This window comes from Thalassophryne amazonica, chromosome 5 (genome assembly GCF_902500255.1).
Source record: "Thalassophryne amazonica chromosome 5, fThaAma1.1, whole genome shotgun sequence".
Classification (NCBI taxonomy): domain Eukaryota; kingdom Metazoa; phylum Chordata; class Actinopteri; order Batrachoidiformes; family Batrachoididae; genus Thalassophryne; species Thalassophryne amazonica.
The window spans coordinates 129,809,443-129,824,709 of NC_047107.1; the positions used below are offsets into that span (position 1 = coordinate 129,809,443).

Here is a 15,267-nt window from a genome sequence, read left to right on the forward strand (position 1 = left end):
ATTACTTTTTCAAAGTAACTGTGGCAACACTGGCAGTGAGAGTAAATCAGGAAGTACAACAGATTAGCAAGGAAGAAGTGAGGGCTGAAGTGAGGATGAAGAGTGGAAAGGTTGTTGGTCCAGATGACATTCCAGTGGAGACATGGAAATGTCTCAGAGAGATGGCAGTAGAGTTTCTAACCAGATTGTTGTATAAAATCTTGGAAAGTGAGAGGATGCCTGAGGAGTGGAGACGAAGTGTGCTGGTTCCTATTTTCAAGAACAAGGGTGATGTGCAGAGGTGCAGTAACTACAGAGTCATAAAGCTGATCAGCCACAGCATGAAGTTATGGGAAAGAGTAGTAGAAGCTAGGCTTAGAAAACAGGTGAAGATCTGTGAGCAGCAATATGGTTTCATGCCAAGAAAGAGCACTACAGATGCAATGTTTGCTCTGAGAATACTGTTGAAGTACAGAGAAGGCCAGAAAGAGTTACATTGTGTTTGTGGACTTAGAAAAAGCTTATGATAGGGTTCCAAGAGAAGAGCTGTGGTATTGTATGGGGAAGTCTGGAGTTGCAGACAAGTACGAGGTCTGTCAATAAAGCAACGGTCCTTTTTATTTTTTTCAAAAACTATATGGATTTTATTCATATGTTTTTACGTCAGACATGCTTGAACCCTCGTGCGCATGCGTGAGTTTTTCCACGCCTGTCGGTGACGTCATTCGCCTGTGAGCACTCCTTGTGGGAGGAGTCGTCCAGCCCCTCGTCGGAATTTCTTTGTCTGAGAAGTTGCTGAGAGACTGGCGCGTTGTTTGATCAAAATATTTTCTAAACCTGTGAGACACATCGAAGTGGACACGGTTCGAAAAATTAAGCTGGTTTTCAGTGAAAATTTTAACGGCTGATGAGAGATTTTGAGGTGATTCTGTCGCTTTAAGGACTTCCCACGATGCGAGACGTCGCTCAGCGCTCTCAGGCGGCGTCATCAGCCTGTTTCAAGCTGAAAACCTCCACATTTCAGGCTCTATTGATCCAGGATGTCGTGAGAGAACAGAGAAGTTTCAGAAGAAGTCGGTTTCAGCATTTTATCCGGATATTCCACTGTTAAAGGAGACTTTTTTAATGAAAGACGTGCGGACGGATCCGCGCGTCGGGACGCAGCCGACGCGGTGCGGCGGCACAGAAAAAACACCTCCGTGTTGATAACCATTTGTAAAATCCAGGCGGCTTTTGATGGCTTTCAGTGGAATGAGTATATGAGAAATTGTTTAACAGCAGGACATGTTCCAACTTGTCCTTAAGGCTTTCAACAGAGGTGTTTTTCCTGTGGCGGAGCATCGCGGCGGCTGCGTCCCGACACGCGGATCCGTCCGCACGTCTTTCATTAAAAAAATCTCCTTTAACAGTGGAATATCCGGATAAAATGCTGAAACCGACTTCTTCTGAAACTTCTCTGTTCTCTCACGACGTCCTGGATCAATAGAGCCTGAAATGTGGAGGTTTTCAGCTTGAACAGGCTGATGACGCCGCCTGAGAGCGCTGAGCGACGTCTCACACCGTGGGAAGTCCTTAAAGCGACAGAATCACCTCAAAATCTCTCATCAGCCGTTAAAATTTTCACTGAAAACCAGCTTAATTTTTCGAACCGTGTCCACTTCGATGTGTCTCACAGGTTTAGAAAAAATTTTGATCAAACAAAGCGCCAGTCTCTCAGCAACTTCTCAGACAAAGGAATTCCGACGAGGGGCTGGACGACTCCTCCCACAAGGAGTGCTCACAGGCGAATGACGTCACCGACAGGCGTGGAAAAACTCACGCATGCGCACGAGGGTTCAAGCATGTCTGACGTAAAAACATATGAATGAAATCCATATAGTTTTTGAAAAAAATAAAAAGGACCGTTACTTTATTGACAGCCCTCGTATGTTAGGGTAGTGCGGGACATGTACAAGAATAGTGTGACAGCGGTGAGATGCGCAGTCGGAATGACACTCATTCAAGGTGGAGGTGGGATTACACCAAGGATCAGCTCTGAGTCCTTTCTTGTTTGCAGTGGTGATGGACAGGTTGACGGATGAGATCAGACAGGAGTCCCCATGGACTGTGTTTGCAGATGACATTGCGATCTGTAGTGAGTAGAGAACAGGTTGAGTCTAGTCTGGAGAGGTGGAGATATGCTCTAGAGAGAAGGGGAGTGAAAGTCAGTAGGAACAGGACTGAGTACATGTGTGTGAATGAGAGGGAGCCCAGTGGAATAGTGCAGTTACAAGGAGTAGAAGTGGTGAAAGTAGATGAGTTTAAATATTTGGGTCAACTGTTCAAAGTAATGGAGAGTGTGGTAGAGAGGTGAAGAAGAGAGTGCAGGCAGGGTGGAGTGGGTGGAGAAAGGTGGCAGGAGTGACTTGTGACCGAAGAATATCAGCAAGAGTGAAGGGGAAAGTTTACAAGACAGTAGTGAGACCAGCTATGTTGGACGGCTTAGAGACGGTGGCACTAACAAAGACAGGAGGCGGAGCTGGAGATGGAGATGTTGAGATTCTCTTTGGGAGTGACGAGAATGGACAAGATTAGGAATGAACATATCAGAGGGACAGCTCAGGTGGGACGGTTTGGAGACAATGTCAGAGGTGATGGTTTGAACATGTGCAAAGTAGGGACCCAGGGTATATAGGGAGAAGGATGCTGAGGATGGAGGAGAAAGAGGAGGTTTATGGATGTGCTGAGAGAGGACATGCAGGTGGTTGGTGAGACAGAGGAAGAGACAGGACAGGGTGAGATGGAAACTACTGATCTGCTGTGGTGCCCCCTAATGGGAGCAGCAGAAAGAAAAAAAAATGCTAAAATACCCTCGGCCATATGAGCATCATCGTCTTTATAATTTGCAGTTGTTTAATTGAAATAATATATATAAATGCCTGAATGGATCCTTGTGATTTGATTGGTGGTTTGTATGTCACATGACATGGATTATTCATACCATTTGCCATTGTGTTCCATTTAGCATGCAATTTTGGTGCTACATGTCTTGTGTTATTGCATGCTGCCACCGCGAGGAGCGAGCACACTAGCAGCAACGGTGCTTAGCTTAAAAACAAACATGGCAGGTTTGAATTTGTGATAGACAATTTGAACAAGATTAACTTTCAGTGCAGAAGGTTCCCGGTTCAAATCCCACCCCTGCCACATTTCTCCATGTAATGTGGAGTTGCGTCAGGAAAGGCATCCGGCGTAAAACCTGTGCCAATTCAACATGCAGATCCACCTTGGATTTGCTGTGGCGACCCCGAGTGCAAACAAGGGAGCAGCCGAAGGGACTTACTATTACTATTATTATTATTATTATCATTATGCTGTAAACCATCTGGAGGCATTTGCAGTATTCGTTGGGACGTCGCAGCTGAAGTAGAACTGCTGTCAGATGAAAACCTCGACAAATTTCTGTTGTGATTTTTTTCTTTTTTTTTTCTTTTCATTGGATTGAGGAAAGCAGACAACAGTCTGTACACGAAGAAGTCAGTGCACAGCATCAGATACAGACTTTATCAACGGGATTGTTTTTGAACAATCTGACTGGTTTTGCAAGTTGATTGCAATTTTAGATTGGATTGGAATCCTATTTAAAGTTCCTGTTGAACTATTTCAGAACCTCCTGACCTCAAAGAACCAGTGACACACACCAAAATGTGCTTTTGCTCTTGTTTAGAAATTAATAAAATATCAAATGACAAGGATCCATTTGAGGCATTATATAATACAAACTAGAAGCTCTCAGTTTGCACTCAGTGCAAACCTCTGCCAAGGCCATGGGGTCACTGACGCCATAACATCTACACGCCGTGGAATCATTGAACCTAAAAAAGTCTAACAATGTTTGCTCAGTAGTAAAAACCTTTCCCAGAAGCTACAGTCATCTGAGCACTGATACTGATATTGCATGTGCTTATAGACAAAAACAAATAAGAGACAAAATTTAATTTATTATTCAACTAAACTGCAAATATATGAATTTTTTTTAACATTTATGAAACACTTCTCTAAACAAGGCCATAGGGTCACTGACCCTAAAGAGATTCCCTCCTTGGCACAGTGATCTATTTCTTTTTGTCTCTTTCTTTAAAATTGTATATAATAATCATTAGATTATTAATATATAAACAAAAATACATTTAAGAAATATTACAATTTGAAAACAAATGCACCCGAACGTGATGACAGCTGCAACTGCTTAATGCTAACTTTTAACATTGAAAATGCCATAGACATGCTAATGCATTAGCATCGGGATCCGGATCACCACTAAAATTTAATCACTTGTTCCTCCTGTCATTTCCAACCACTCCACAAAATTTCATCAAAATCCATTCAAAACTTGAGTTATCCTGCTGACAGACAGACAAACAAACAAACGCGACTGAAAACATAATAAACATAATATTGTAAACAAATAATCTAAACAAATATTGTAAACATAATAATGAATGTTTACAAGTGCAATGGTAAGAATATTTTAAGCAGAGAAAGATGTGACTCTTTCTCCACTTCGTTGAATGGAACAGTCCATCTGTCATCTCATGAACTATTCTTACCATTGCACTTGTAAACATTATGCGTGTGTGTGTGTGTGTGTGTGTGTACTTAAAAATTCTACTTTTTTGTTAACCACCAAAGTTGACCATCAGCCCCCCCAGCCAGGTGACAGGTGGACACAAGTCAAAGGTCTTCTGATTCTCCTTCATTACTGGCTCAGACCTCAAAGGCAGAGGACCGAGACAGGTGAGACACTTTAACCACATACAGAAACACTAATGGTGGCCAAGTCCAGGAATACCCGGATCTTAGATTTGATCCAGGATAGTTGCTCATCCAGACATTCGACATCTTAGCTCGGCTCCTCAAGTACTACAACCAGACATCCACCAATTGCACGAGGGTCACAGTCATGTTCATGTTTCCTGACAAACACACCAGGTCATTTTTTTTTTTAATGCTGTCATTAATTTTCAGAAGGTCAAGCCTCAAATATGATTCCAGCTCCAGCTGTGTCTTCATATTTCTTTTTTCCTCACTCTTCCTTTGTCTTTCCTGACTGTCGTCCGTCCTGCCTTCACCGAGGTTCCCTCAGAACCCGTTCAGTTGTACCTACCTGTCACTGGCTTCACCGCTCTGAACTTCCACCTGTTAGCAGCTGGACTCTGTTTCTGAAAGATCAACCATTAAAGACCTGCAGAAAAATCTACAAATAGATGTGCTCTATTTGTAGATTTTTCTGCAGGTCTTTAATCATATATTCCAGACTGCAGTCTTCCAAACTCGCCTGTTTAATCCAAGATCAAAACCAGATCTGCAAGTTCTTGTTTTCCAAACCAGCCGCCAGTGCTCCTCCTCCGCACAAGCCAGGACATAACTGCATGTAGCGCCTTACTTACTTCTAAAATCTTCCACATACCAGATCCACGCCCTGAACAGACTGGGTGTGACTTCACACGTGAAGCTTCAGTCGCCATTATCTCTGCCTCGTCCGTGAGAGAAACCTGGTCGGAGCTGTGACACCAGACCCAGCATAACCATGCCATTGCCCAGAGTCTTCTTCGATATAACAGCTGATGGAGAGAACCTGGGCCGGATTGTGATGGAGGTGAGCCGAGTTTAGCACCTAGTGACACCTCACAGTAGGAAGCTCATGGGGTTTGTAGATGTTTGCGTTCTCAGCTTTGATCACATTTCATAAAAAAACAGTTGGTGGGGGGGGTGTCTACAGCACTGCACCGTACTGAACCACATGACAGGCGGAGTGCCCTGAAGGCACCGGAAGGCTGTTTCTGAACTTGTCTTTCACAAACACGATGGTGACACATTGAAAATAAATGTTTTGAGTATAACGAACTCGAGATTTTGTGGGAATTTTTTCCAAGTTTTGGCTGCAAACTAGACGACAGGTTTCACGTTTTTACAAAGCAAACTCTTTCTGGCTGTTGATAATGTTCAGTTATGAATTATTGGGTTTTAGGCCTGATTCTGGAACCCTCTCTACGTGTAAAATGGAGGGAAAGGGCGACGTTTTTGGGTGAAAGGAGCGTGCTGGCACTGGGCCTTTGTCTTTTTGACCAACACCCTTTTTCCGGTTTGGGTGCGTCAAGTCTAAATGCTGCCGCTTAGCCAACAGTCACACATGTGGCTTTGAGGTAGAACTTTTGTCTTTGGGCTCGCAGGTTTGATTCCAGTGTTCTTTGGATTTTAAGACTGTCATTGATTATTTTTCGAACTTACTTTGGATAAAATCATATTTTCATTTCAGCTGAGGTTAAGAGGCGTCACAGTTTGGGTCAAAGAATAGTCAGTCATATCATACAGGCGCGTACTGTATTTGACCCGCTGCACGAAAAACTATTTGGTATGTGTTGTAACATTCGGGCCCCTTCACAAAGAGTACGAATGTGGTTGAATTGTCCATGAAGCAGGAATCGTATGCAATATGTGTAAAATCGTAGCTGCCTCGTATACCTGTTGCTACAACTATTTGCGCACACCAGCGGCTGAAAGACAGCGTGTGCACTGTGAGAGCCCATCGAACCCTCTTGCGGCAGGTGTTGGCCAAATTCCAGCTGACACACAGGAACATCTAACACCGCTCACATGGCACTTACAAAATGTGTGGCCATTCACGCTATTAACACCACAACAGTCTGCAGACGATCACTGTTGAGCTGGATGTGAAACATGTCCAAGTGCCCCACGAGTGTGGCTTTGCAAACAGACAGTGACACGTTCATGTGTGCGCTGAACTGACAGGGGATGTGGCTGCCGACAGGAGCAGCTGCAGAGATCTGTAGATCTGGACGTCACGGGTGGGGAACACATACAGTGTTTGGACGGACATGAACTAACAACTGTCCACTGTGACGCGCGTGTATATATAGCGCTGTTGCAATGGGCTGCAGTGAGTGCATGGACAATAACATGCTGCCCCAGGTGATCCGGACCGTCAGATCAGAACACACAGCGGGCGATCCGAATGTCACGTCACCCACATACGCTCTGTTCCACATGATATGGTGTCTGTCCCACGGCGCGCCGTCCACAAGACACGAGTGTCGGGCAGGACATGCCACCAGCAGATGTGGACATGAGCGCCCTGCTTCTCATTCATGTCATTTACTGACTGTACGTCAGTGACCATGGGTCATCTACAGAGGAACAGATGGATCATACTTGTAATGTCCGCTTGATAAGAGGGATTCAATAAAATTTGTTTTTATATGGTGTCTCATTTTATTTTTGTTTAAATACGTCAATGTCCTTCTTGATATGAGGCATTTTCCCACACCTTTTGCAGGACAGTGATGGTAGCTCAGTGGTAAAGTTTCTGGCTGGTAATCAGAGCTTTTGGAAAGTGCAGGTTCAAATCTCGTGGGTGACATGTATTTTTTTTTTTTTTTTTAATTTTCACAGCAGTATTCCCGTGTGCACAAAACCGTTGCAGCGGCATTGTGCATGCCTGCCTGTCGGCTTGATGCTTTCGTGGTTTGCTCATTTGAGCTGTTCCGCTGTAATTTGCCCTGATTTGTACTTAGTCGTAGTATGTGTGAAGGGGCCCTTAGCAACAGCCAAGTGTATTTGTAAACACATACAACTGCAAAAAAACCCCAAAATTTTATCATAATTAAAAATAAGAATTCAGCTAAAATCATGAATAGATTCTAAATATATTATTAATGGTGCCTGGAACCTGTTCTGGTTAACAGTTATTTGAACTTGGGTTTCTCACCGTATGAAATTTCTCTTTGTTTTTTTCCAGCTCCGCTCTGATGTCGTACCAAAGACGGCTGAGAACTTCCGAGCTCTGTGCACTGGAGAAAAAGGCTTCGGGTACAAGGGGTCCACCTTCCACCGTGTCATTCCAGGCTTCATGTGCCAGGTGATGTTTTGTACCAGTAAAAACATGAAGCAGCCAATAAGATTGTAGCTAACAAGAAACAATTCGGTCAACAAACAGATGTTTTTTTTGTGTCAAGCAGGTGAAGTGACATTAACGTGAATTCTGACTCTGGCGGTACTGATGGCCAAACAACTTGCACCATGTTGCCATGACTAGATTTTTAGTTATGAGGTCATAAAAGTCATCGCCAGTAGGGGGAGCTTTAATGTGAACACCGCTGTGATGTTTAAAGTGTGTATCTTCATCCAACCAAGTTTTAAAAATTCTATACCAGATTATAAATCATTTTTTCAGTGTGTAACGTGTGTGAGCTCTGATTTTAAGTAAAATAAGACAGACTGTCTGTCTGAAAAATGTCTGCTTACTTCAACATGAAGTCACCCGGGTTGAACATGTCCAACAAAAGTGGGGCTGTGGCCAAGCAGTTAAGTGTGCTTATTTCAATCAATCAATGAATTTTTTTTTTATATAGCGCCAAATCACAACAAACAGTTGCCCCAAGGCGCTTTATATTGCAAGGCAAGGCCATACAATAATTATGTAAAACCCCAACGGTCAAAACGACCCCCTGTGAGCAAGCACTTGGCTACAGTGGGAAGGAAAAACTCCCTTTTAACAGGAAGAAACCTCCAGCAGAACCAGGCTCAGGGAGGGGCAGTCTTCTGCTGGGACTGGTTGGGGCTGAGGGAGAGAACCAGGAAAAAGACATGCTGTGGAGGGGAGCAGAGATCGATCACTAATGATTAAATGCAGAGTGGTGCATACAGAGCAAAAAGAGAAAGAAACAGTGCATCATGGGAACCCCCCAGCAGTCTACGTCTATAGCAGCATAACTAAGGGATGGTTCAGGGTCACCTGATCCAGCCCTAACTATAAGCTTTAGCAAAAAGGAAAGTTTTAAGCCTAATCTTAAAAGTAGAGAGGGTGTCTGTCTCCCTGATCTGAATTGGGAGCTGGTTCCACAGGAGAGGAGCCTGAAAGCTGAAGGCTCTGCCTCCCATTCTACTCTTACAAACCCTAGGAACTACAAGTAAGCCTGCAGTCTGAGAGCGAAGTGCTCTATTGGGGTGATATGGTACTACGAGGTCCCTAAGATAAGATGGGACCTGATTATTCAAAACCTTATAAGTAAGAAGAAGAATTTTAAATTCTATTCTAGAATTAACAGGAAGCCAATGAAGATAGGCCAATATGGGTGAGATATGCTCTCTCCTTCTAGTCCCCGTCAGTACTCTAGCTGCAGCATTTTGAATTAACTGAAGGCTTTTTAGGGAACTTTTAGGACAACCTGATAATAATGAATTACAATAGTCCAGCCTAGAGGAAATAAATGCATGAATTAGTTTTTCAGCATCACTCTGAGACAAGACCTTTCTGATTTTAGAGATACTGCGTAAATGCAAAAAGCAGTCCTACATATTTGTTTAATATGCGCTTTGAATGACATATCCTGATCAAAAATGACTCCAAGATTTCTCACAGTATTACTAGAGGTCAGGGTAATGCCATCCAGAGTAAGGATCTGGTTAGACACCATGTTTCTAAGATTTGTGGGGCCAAGTACAATAACTTCAGTTTTATCTGAGTTTAAAAGCAGGAAATTAGAGGTCATCCATGTCTTTATGTCTGTAAGACAATCCTGCAGTTTAGCTAATTGGTGTGTGTCCTCTGGCTTCATGGATAGATAAAGCTGGGTATCATCTGCGTAACAATGAAAATTTAAGCAATACCGTCTAATAATACTGCCTAAGGGAAGCATGTATAAAGTGAATAAAATTGGTCCTAGCACAGAACCTTGTGGAACTCCATAATTAACTTTAGTCTGTGAAGAAGATTCCCCATTTACATGAACAAATTGTAATCTATTAGACAAATATGATTCAAACCACCGCAGCGCAGTGCCTTTAATACCTATGGCATGCTCTAATCTCTGTAATAAAATTTTATGGTCAACAGTATCAAAAGCAGGTCTAACAGAACAAGCACAGAGATGAGTCCACTGTCCGAGGCCATAAGAAGATCATTTGTAACCTTCACTAATGCTGTTTCTGTACTATGATGAATTCTAAAACCTGACTGAAACGCTTCAAATAGACCATTCCTCTGCAGATGATCAGTTAGCTGTTTTACAACTACCCTTTCAAGAATTTTTGAGAGAAAAAGGAAGGTTGGAGATTGGCCTATAATTAGCTAAGATAGCTGGGTCAAGTGATGGCTTTTTAAGTAATGGTTTAATTACTGCCACCTTAAAAGCCTGTGGTACATAGGCAACTAACAAAGATAGATTGATCATATTTAAGATCGAAGCATTAAATAATGGTAGGGCTTCCTTGAGCAGCCTGGTAGGAATGGGGTCTAATAAACATGTTGATGGTTTGGATGAAGTAACTAATGAAAATAACTCAGACAGAACAATCTGAGAGAAAGAGTCTAACCAAATACCGGCATCACTGAAAGCAGCCAAAGATAACGATACGTCTTTGGGATGGTTATGAGTAATTATTTCTCTAATAGTTAAAATTTTGTTAGCAAAGAAAGTCATGAAGTCATTACTAGTTAAAGTTAATGGAATACTCAGCTCAATAGAGCTCTGACTCTTTGTCAGCCTGGCTACAGTGCTGAAAAGAAACCTGGGGTTGTTCTTATTTTCTTCAATTAGTGATGAGTAGAAAGATGTCCTAGCTTTACGGAGGGCTTTTTTATAGAGCAACAGACTCTTTTTCCAGGCTAAGTGAAGATCTTCTAAATTAGTGAGACGCCATTTCCTCTCCAACTTACGGGTTATCTGCTTTAAGCTACGAGTTTGTGAGTTATACCACGGAGTCAGGCACTTCTGATTTAAAGCTCTCTTTTTTAGAGGAGCTACAGCATCCAAAATTGTCTTCAATGAGGATGTAAAACTATTGACGAGATACTCTATCTCACTTACAGAGTTTAGGTAGCTACTCTGCACTGTGTTGGTATATGGCATTAGAGAACATAAAGAAGGAATCATATCCTTAAACCTAGTTACAGTGCTTTCTGAAAGACTTCTAGTGTAATGAAACTTATTCCCCACTACTGGGTAGTCCATCAGAGTAAATGTAAATGTTATTAAGAAATGATCAGACAGAAGGGAGTTTTCAGGGAATACTGTTAAGTCTTCTATTTCCATACCATAAGTCAGAACAAGATCTAAGATATGATAAAAGTGGTGGGTGGACTCATTTACATTTTGAGCAAAGCCAATAGAGTCTAATAATAGATTAAATGCAGTGTTGAGGCTGTCATTCTCAGCATCTGTGTGGATGTTAAAATCGCCCACTATAATTATCTTATCTGAGCTAAGCACTAAGTCAGACAAAAGGTCTGAAAATTCACAGAGAAACTCACAGTAACGACCAGGTGGACGATAGATAATAACAAATAAAACTGGTTTTTGGGACTTCCAATTTGGATGGACAAGACTAAGAGTCAAGCTTTCAAATGAATTAAAGCTCTGTCTGGGTTTTTGATTAATTAATAAGCTGGAATGGAAGATTGCTGCTAATCCTCCGCCCCGGCCCGTGCTACGAGCATTCTGACAGTTAGTGTGACTCAGGGGTGTTGACTCATTTAAACTAACATATTCATCCTGCTGTAACCAGGTTTCTGTTAGGCAGAATAAATCAATATGTTGATCAATTATTATATCATTTACCAACAGGGACTTAGAAGAGAGAGACCTAATGTTTAATAGACCACATTTAACTGTTTTAGTCTGTGGTGCAGTTGAAGGTGCTATATTATTTTTTCTTTTTGAATTTTTATGCTTAAATAGATTTTTGCTGGTTATTGGTGGTCTGGGAGCAGGCACCGTCTCTACGGGGATGGGGTAATGAGGGGATGGCAGGGGGAGAGAAGCTGCAGAGAGGTGTGTAAGACTACAACTCTGCTTCCTGGTCCCAACCCTGGATAGTCACGGTTTGGAGGATTTAAGAAAATTGGCCAGATTTCTAGAAATGAGAGCTGCTCCATCCAAAGTGGGATGGATGCCGTCTCTCCTAACAAGACCAGGTTTTCCCCAGAAGCTTTGCCAATTATCTATGAAGCCCACCTCATTTTTTGGACACCACTCAGACAGCCAGCAATTCAGGGAGAACATGCGGCTAAACATGTCACTCCGGTCTGACTGGGGAGGGGCCCAGAGAAAACTACAGAGTCCGACATTGTTTTTGCAAAGTTACACACCGATTTAATGTTAATTTTAGTGACCTCCGATTGGCGTAACCGGGTGTCATTACTGCCGACGTGAATTACAATCTTACCAAATTTACGCTTAGCTTTAGCCAGCAGTTTCAAATTTCCTTCAATGTCGCCTGCTCTGGCCCCCGGAAGACAATTGACTATGGTTGCTGGTGTCGCTAACTTCACATTTCGCAAAACAGAGTCGCCAATAACCAGAGTTTGATCCTCGGCGGGTGTGTCGTCGAGTGGGGAAAAACGGTTAGAGATGTGAACGGGTTGGCGGTGTACACGGGGCTTCTGTTTAGAGCTACGCTTCCTCCTCACAGTCACCCAGTCAGCCTGCTTTCCCGGCTGCTCGGGATCTGCCAGGGGGTAACTAACGGCGGCTAAGCTACCTTGGTCCGCACCGACTACAGGGGCCTGGCTAGCTGTAGAATTTTCCACGGTGCGGAGCCGAGTCTCCAATTCGCCCAGCCTGGCCTCCAAAGCTACGAATAAGCTACACTTATTACAAGTACCGTTACTGCTAAAGGAGGCCGAGGAATAACTAAACATTTCACACCCAGAGCAGAAAAGTGCGGGAGAGACAGGAGAAGCCGCCATGCTAAATCGGCTAAGAGCTAGTAGCTGCGCTAAGGTAGCGGATTCCTAAAAACACGCAAAGTGAATAATGTGTAAATAATTTAGAGGTGATTCAGCAGAGGGAGTGCTTTAGTTAAGGCACGTAAAGATTACACTGGGAAACAAATCGTTATCTAGATAACTAGATCAATCTAACTGCGCAGATTAAACAGCTAACAGATACAGAAAAACACCGCTGTGCTCCGGAACAGGAAGTGATACAATACCGCAGTGAGAGCCAACCACCAGTAGAGGCCAGTGCAGAAGGTTCACGGTCCAAACCCCTGACTGTTATCCAATATGAAGTTGCATCAGGAAGGGTATCCGGCATAAAATATCTGCCAATTCAACAGGCAGATCCACCTCACATCTTCTGTGGCGACCCCGAGTGAAAACGAGGGAGATGGCAACTTTAAACATGTCCAACAAAAAAGAAAATTCAGTCCTTCTGTTGTTGTTCTGATCGTGGACACGTCCGGGGTCGTGGACACATCCGGGGTCTGTGGCAGACGTTTCTCTCATGTCGGGGTTTTTTGTTTTCACCCGACTCAGAGTGACGTCACGAAAATGAAGAAGGTTCTGAGCTTGTCAGGCAGCAGGTGATGTCGGGTTAAATTCTCCGTCTTCTCACAGCTGAAGACACCAAAAATAAAATGCATCAATATTTTCATAATTTCTTGATTCTGTTTGAATCATTGGCCTGTTTGTGTTTCATTTCATCTTTAATGTTGGTCACACAGGGCGGAGACTTCACTGAGCACAACGGGACCGGAGGGAGGTCCATCTACGGAAACAAGTTCCGAGATGAGAACTTCACTCTGAAGCACACTGTACCTGGGATCCTGTCCATGGCCAACGCTGGACCGAACACCAACGGGTCCCAGTTCTTCATCTGCACGGTCAAAACTGATTGGTGAGGACTTCAGCTGGTAGTGTGAATGCAGACTGTGTTCGTGTGAACACGGGGACACTGACGCTTCCTGTCTGCAGGTTGGACGGGAAACACGTGGTTTTCGGGACCGTGGTTCAAGGTATGGAGGTGGTGGATAAAGTGGAATCATACGGCAGCAAGAACGGAAAAACATCCAAAAAGATCACCATCTTCAACTGTGGCGAGTGCTAACGATGAGTCGCTGACTTGTCCTGCGTGTTTTCGCTGTCCACTCCTTTTTCTCTTCACCTTAATTCAGTGTTTCCCAACCCACTGGTTTAAAAACACACAGCTGAATGTGTGACGTTGAAGTTTATTTTTAATTTGTTTTTACAGACAGGTTTTTTTTTTGTTTGTTTTCGTAAAGACAAATAAGAAAATAAAATGGAAATGGTTCCCTGAAAACTAAAATCTGTGCTGTTTGTTTTTTTTTTTTAATCCATGAATAAATTCTCGGGACGATCTGTACAAACAGGTTTAGAACCTCATTGACACCCTGAAATTAAAATAATTGAAGATGAAAACCGTCTAAGCGATTTTTTTTTTTTTTTTTATGGTTTGTTTATGGTAATGTCTGTTTATAAATGAGCCGTCAGTAATGGAGTCAAACGAGCGTTTTATTCTGAACCTGGAGGTTTGTAACAGTTTGTTCAATAAAACAATTTTTGCTATAATATTTTTATTTAAAATTTCACACAAAATATAACATCCACCACAACTCACATAAAAACATATGTATATACAATCCCTGGCAAAAATTATGGAATCACCGGCCTCGGAGGATGTTCATTCAGTTGTTTAATTTTGTAGAAAAAAAGCAGATCACAGACATGACACAAAACTAAAGTCATTTCAAATGGCAACTTTCTGGCTTTAAGAAACACTATAAGAAATCAGGAAAGAAATTGTGTCAGTCAGTAACGGTTACTTTTTTAGACCAAGCAGAGGGAAAAAAATATGGACTCACTCAATTCTGAGGAAAAAATTATGGAATCACCCTGTAAATTTTCATCCCCAAAACTAACACCTGCATCAAATCAGATCTGCTCGTTAGTCTGCATCTAAAAAGGAGTGATCACACCTTGGAGAGCTGTTGCACCAAGTGGACTGACATGAATCATGGCTCCAACACGAGAGATGTCAATTGAAACAAAGGAGAGGATTATCAAACTCTTAAAAGAGGGTAAATCATCACGCAATGTTGCAAAAGATGTTGGTTGTTCACAGTCAGCTGTGTCTAAACTCTGGACCAAATACAAACAACATGGGAAGGTTGTTAAAGGCAAACATACTGGTAGACCAAGGAAGACAAAGCGTCAAAGTAATATATCTCAAAAATCGAAAATGCACAACAAAACAAATGAGGAACGAATGGGAGGAAACTGGAGTCAACGTCTGTGACCGAACTGTAAGAAACCGCCTAAAGGAAATGGGATTTACATACAGAAAAGCTAAACAAAAGCCATCATTAACACCTAAACAGAAAAAAACAAGGTTACAATGGGCTAAGGAAAAGCAATCGTGGACTGGATGAAAGTCATATTCAGTGATGAATCTCGAATCTGCATCGGGCAAGGTGATGATGCTGGAA

General features: G+C 42.6%; 1 protein-coding gene and 1 long non-coding RNA gene across 3 annotated transcripts in view; one reads left to right on the forward strand and one right to left on the reverse strand.

Annotated features, from left to right (window-relative positions):
* LOC117511346 overlaps nucleotides 1-5,266 on the reverse strand; it is a 42,788-nt gene extending 37,522 nt beyond the window's left edge. Inside the window, exon 1 of the long non-coding RNA XR_004560934.1 lies at nucleotides 5,126-5,266. This is a non-coding gene — a long non-coding RNA (uncharacterized LOC117511346). The remainder of the gene's footprint in view (nucleotides 1-5,125) is intronic.
* The window catches only part of ppiaa (peptidylprolyl isomerase Aa (cyclophilin A)), a 42,639-nt gene extending 28,439 nt beyond the window's left edge, over nucleotides 1-14,200 (forward strand). The window contains exons 1-4 of one of the 2 annotated variants that reach the window (XM_034171382.1): nucleotides 5,436-5,617; nucleotides 7,778-7,897; nucleotides 13,486-13,658; nucleotides 13,736-14,200. In XM_034171382.1, the coding sequence (XP_034027273.1) occupies nucleotides 5,549-5,617; nucleotides 7,778-7,897; nucleotides 13,486-13,658; nucleotides 13,736-13,868 (495 nt within the window). In that variant the 5' untranslated portion in view covers nucleotides 5,436-5,548 and the 3' untranslated portion in view covers nucleotides 13,869-14,200. Of the gene's footprint in view, nucleotides 1-5,435; nucleotides 5,618-7,777; nucleotides 7,898-13,485; nucleotides 13,659-13,735 lie in introns of those variants that run through there. The other variant, XM_034171383.1, reaches the window with a different exon arrangement.
* Nucleotides 14,201-15,267: the final 1,067 nt, after the last annotated feature.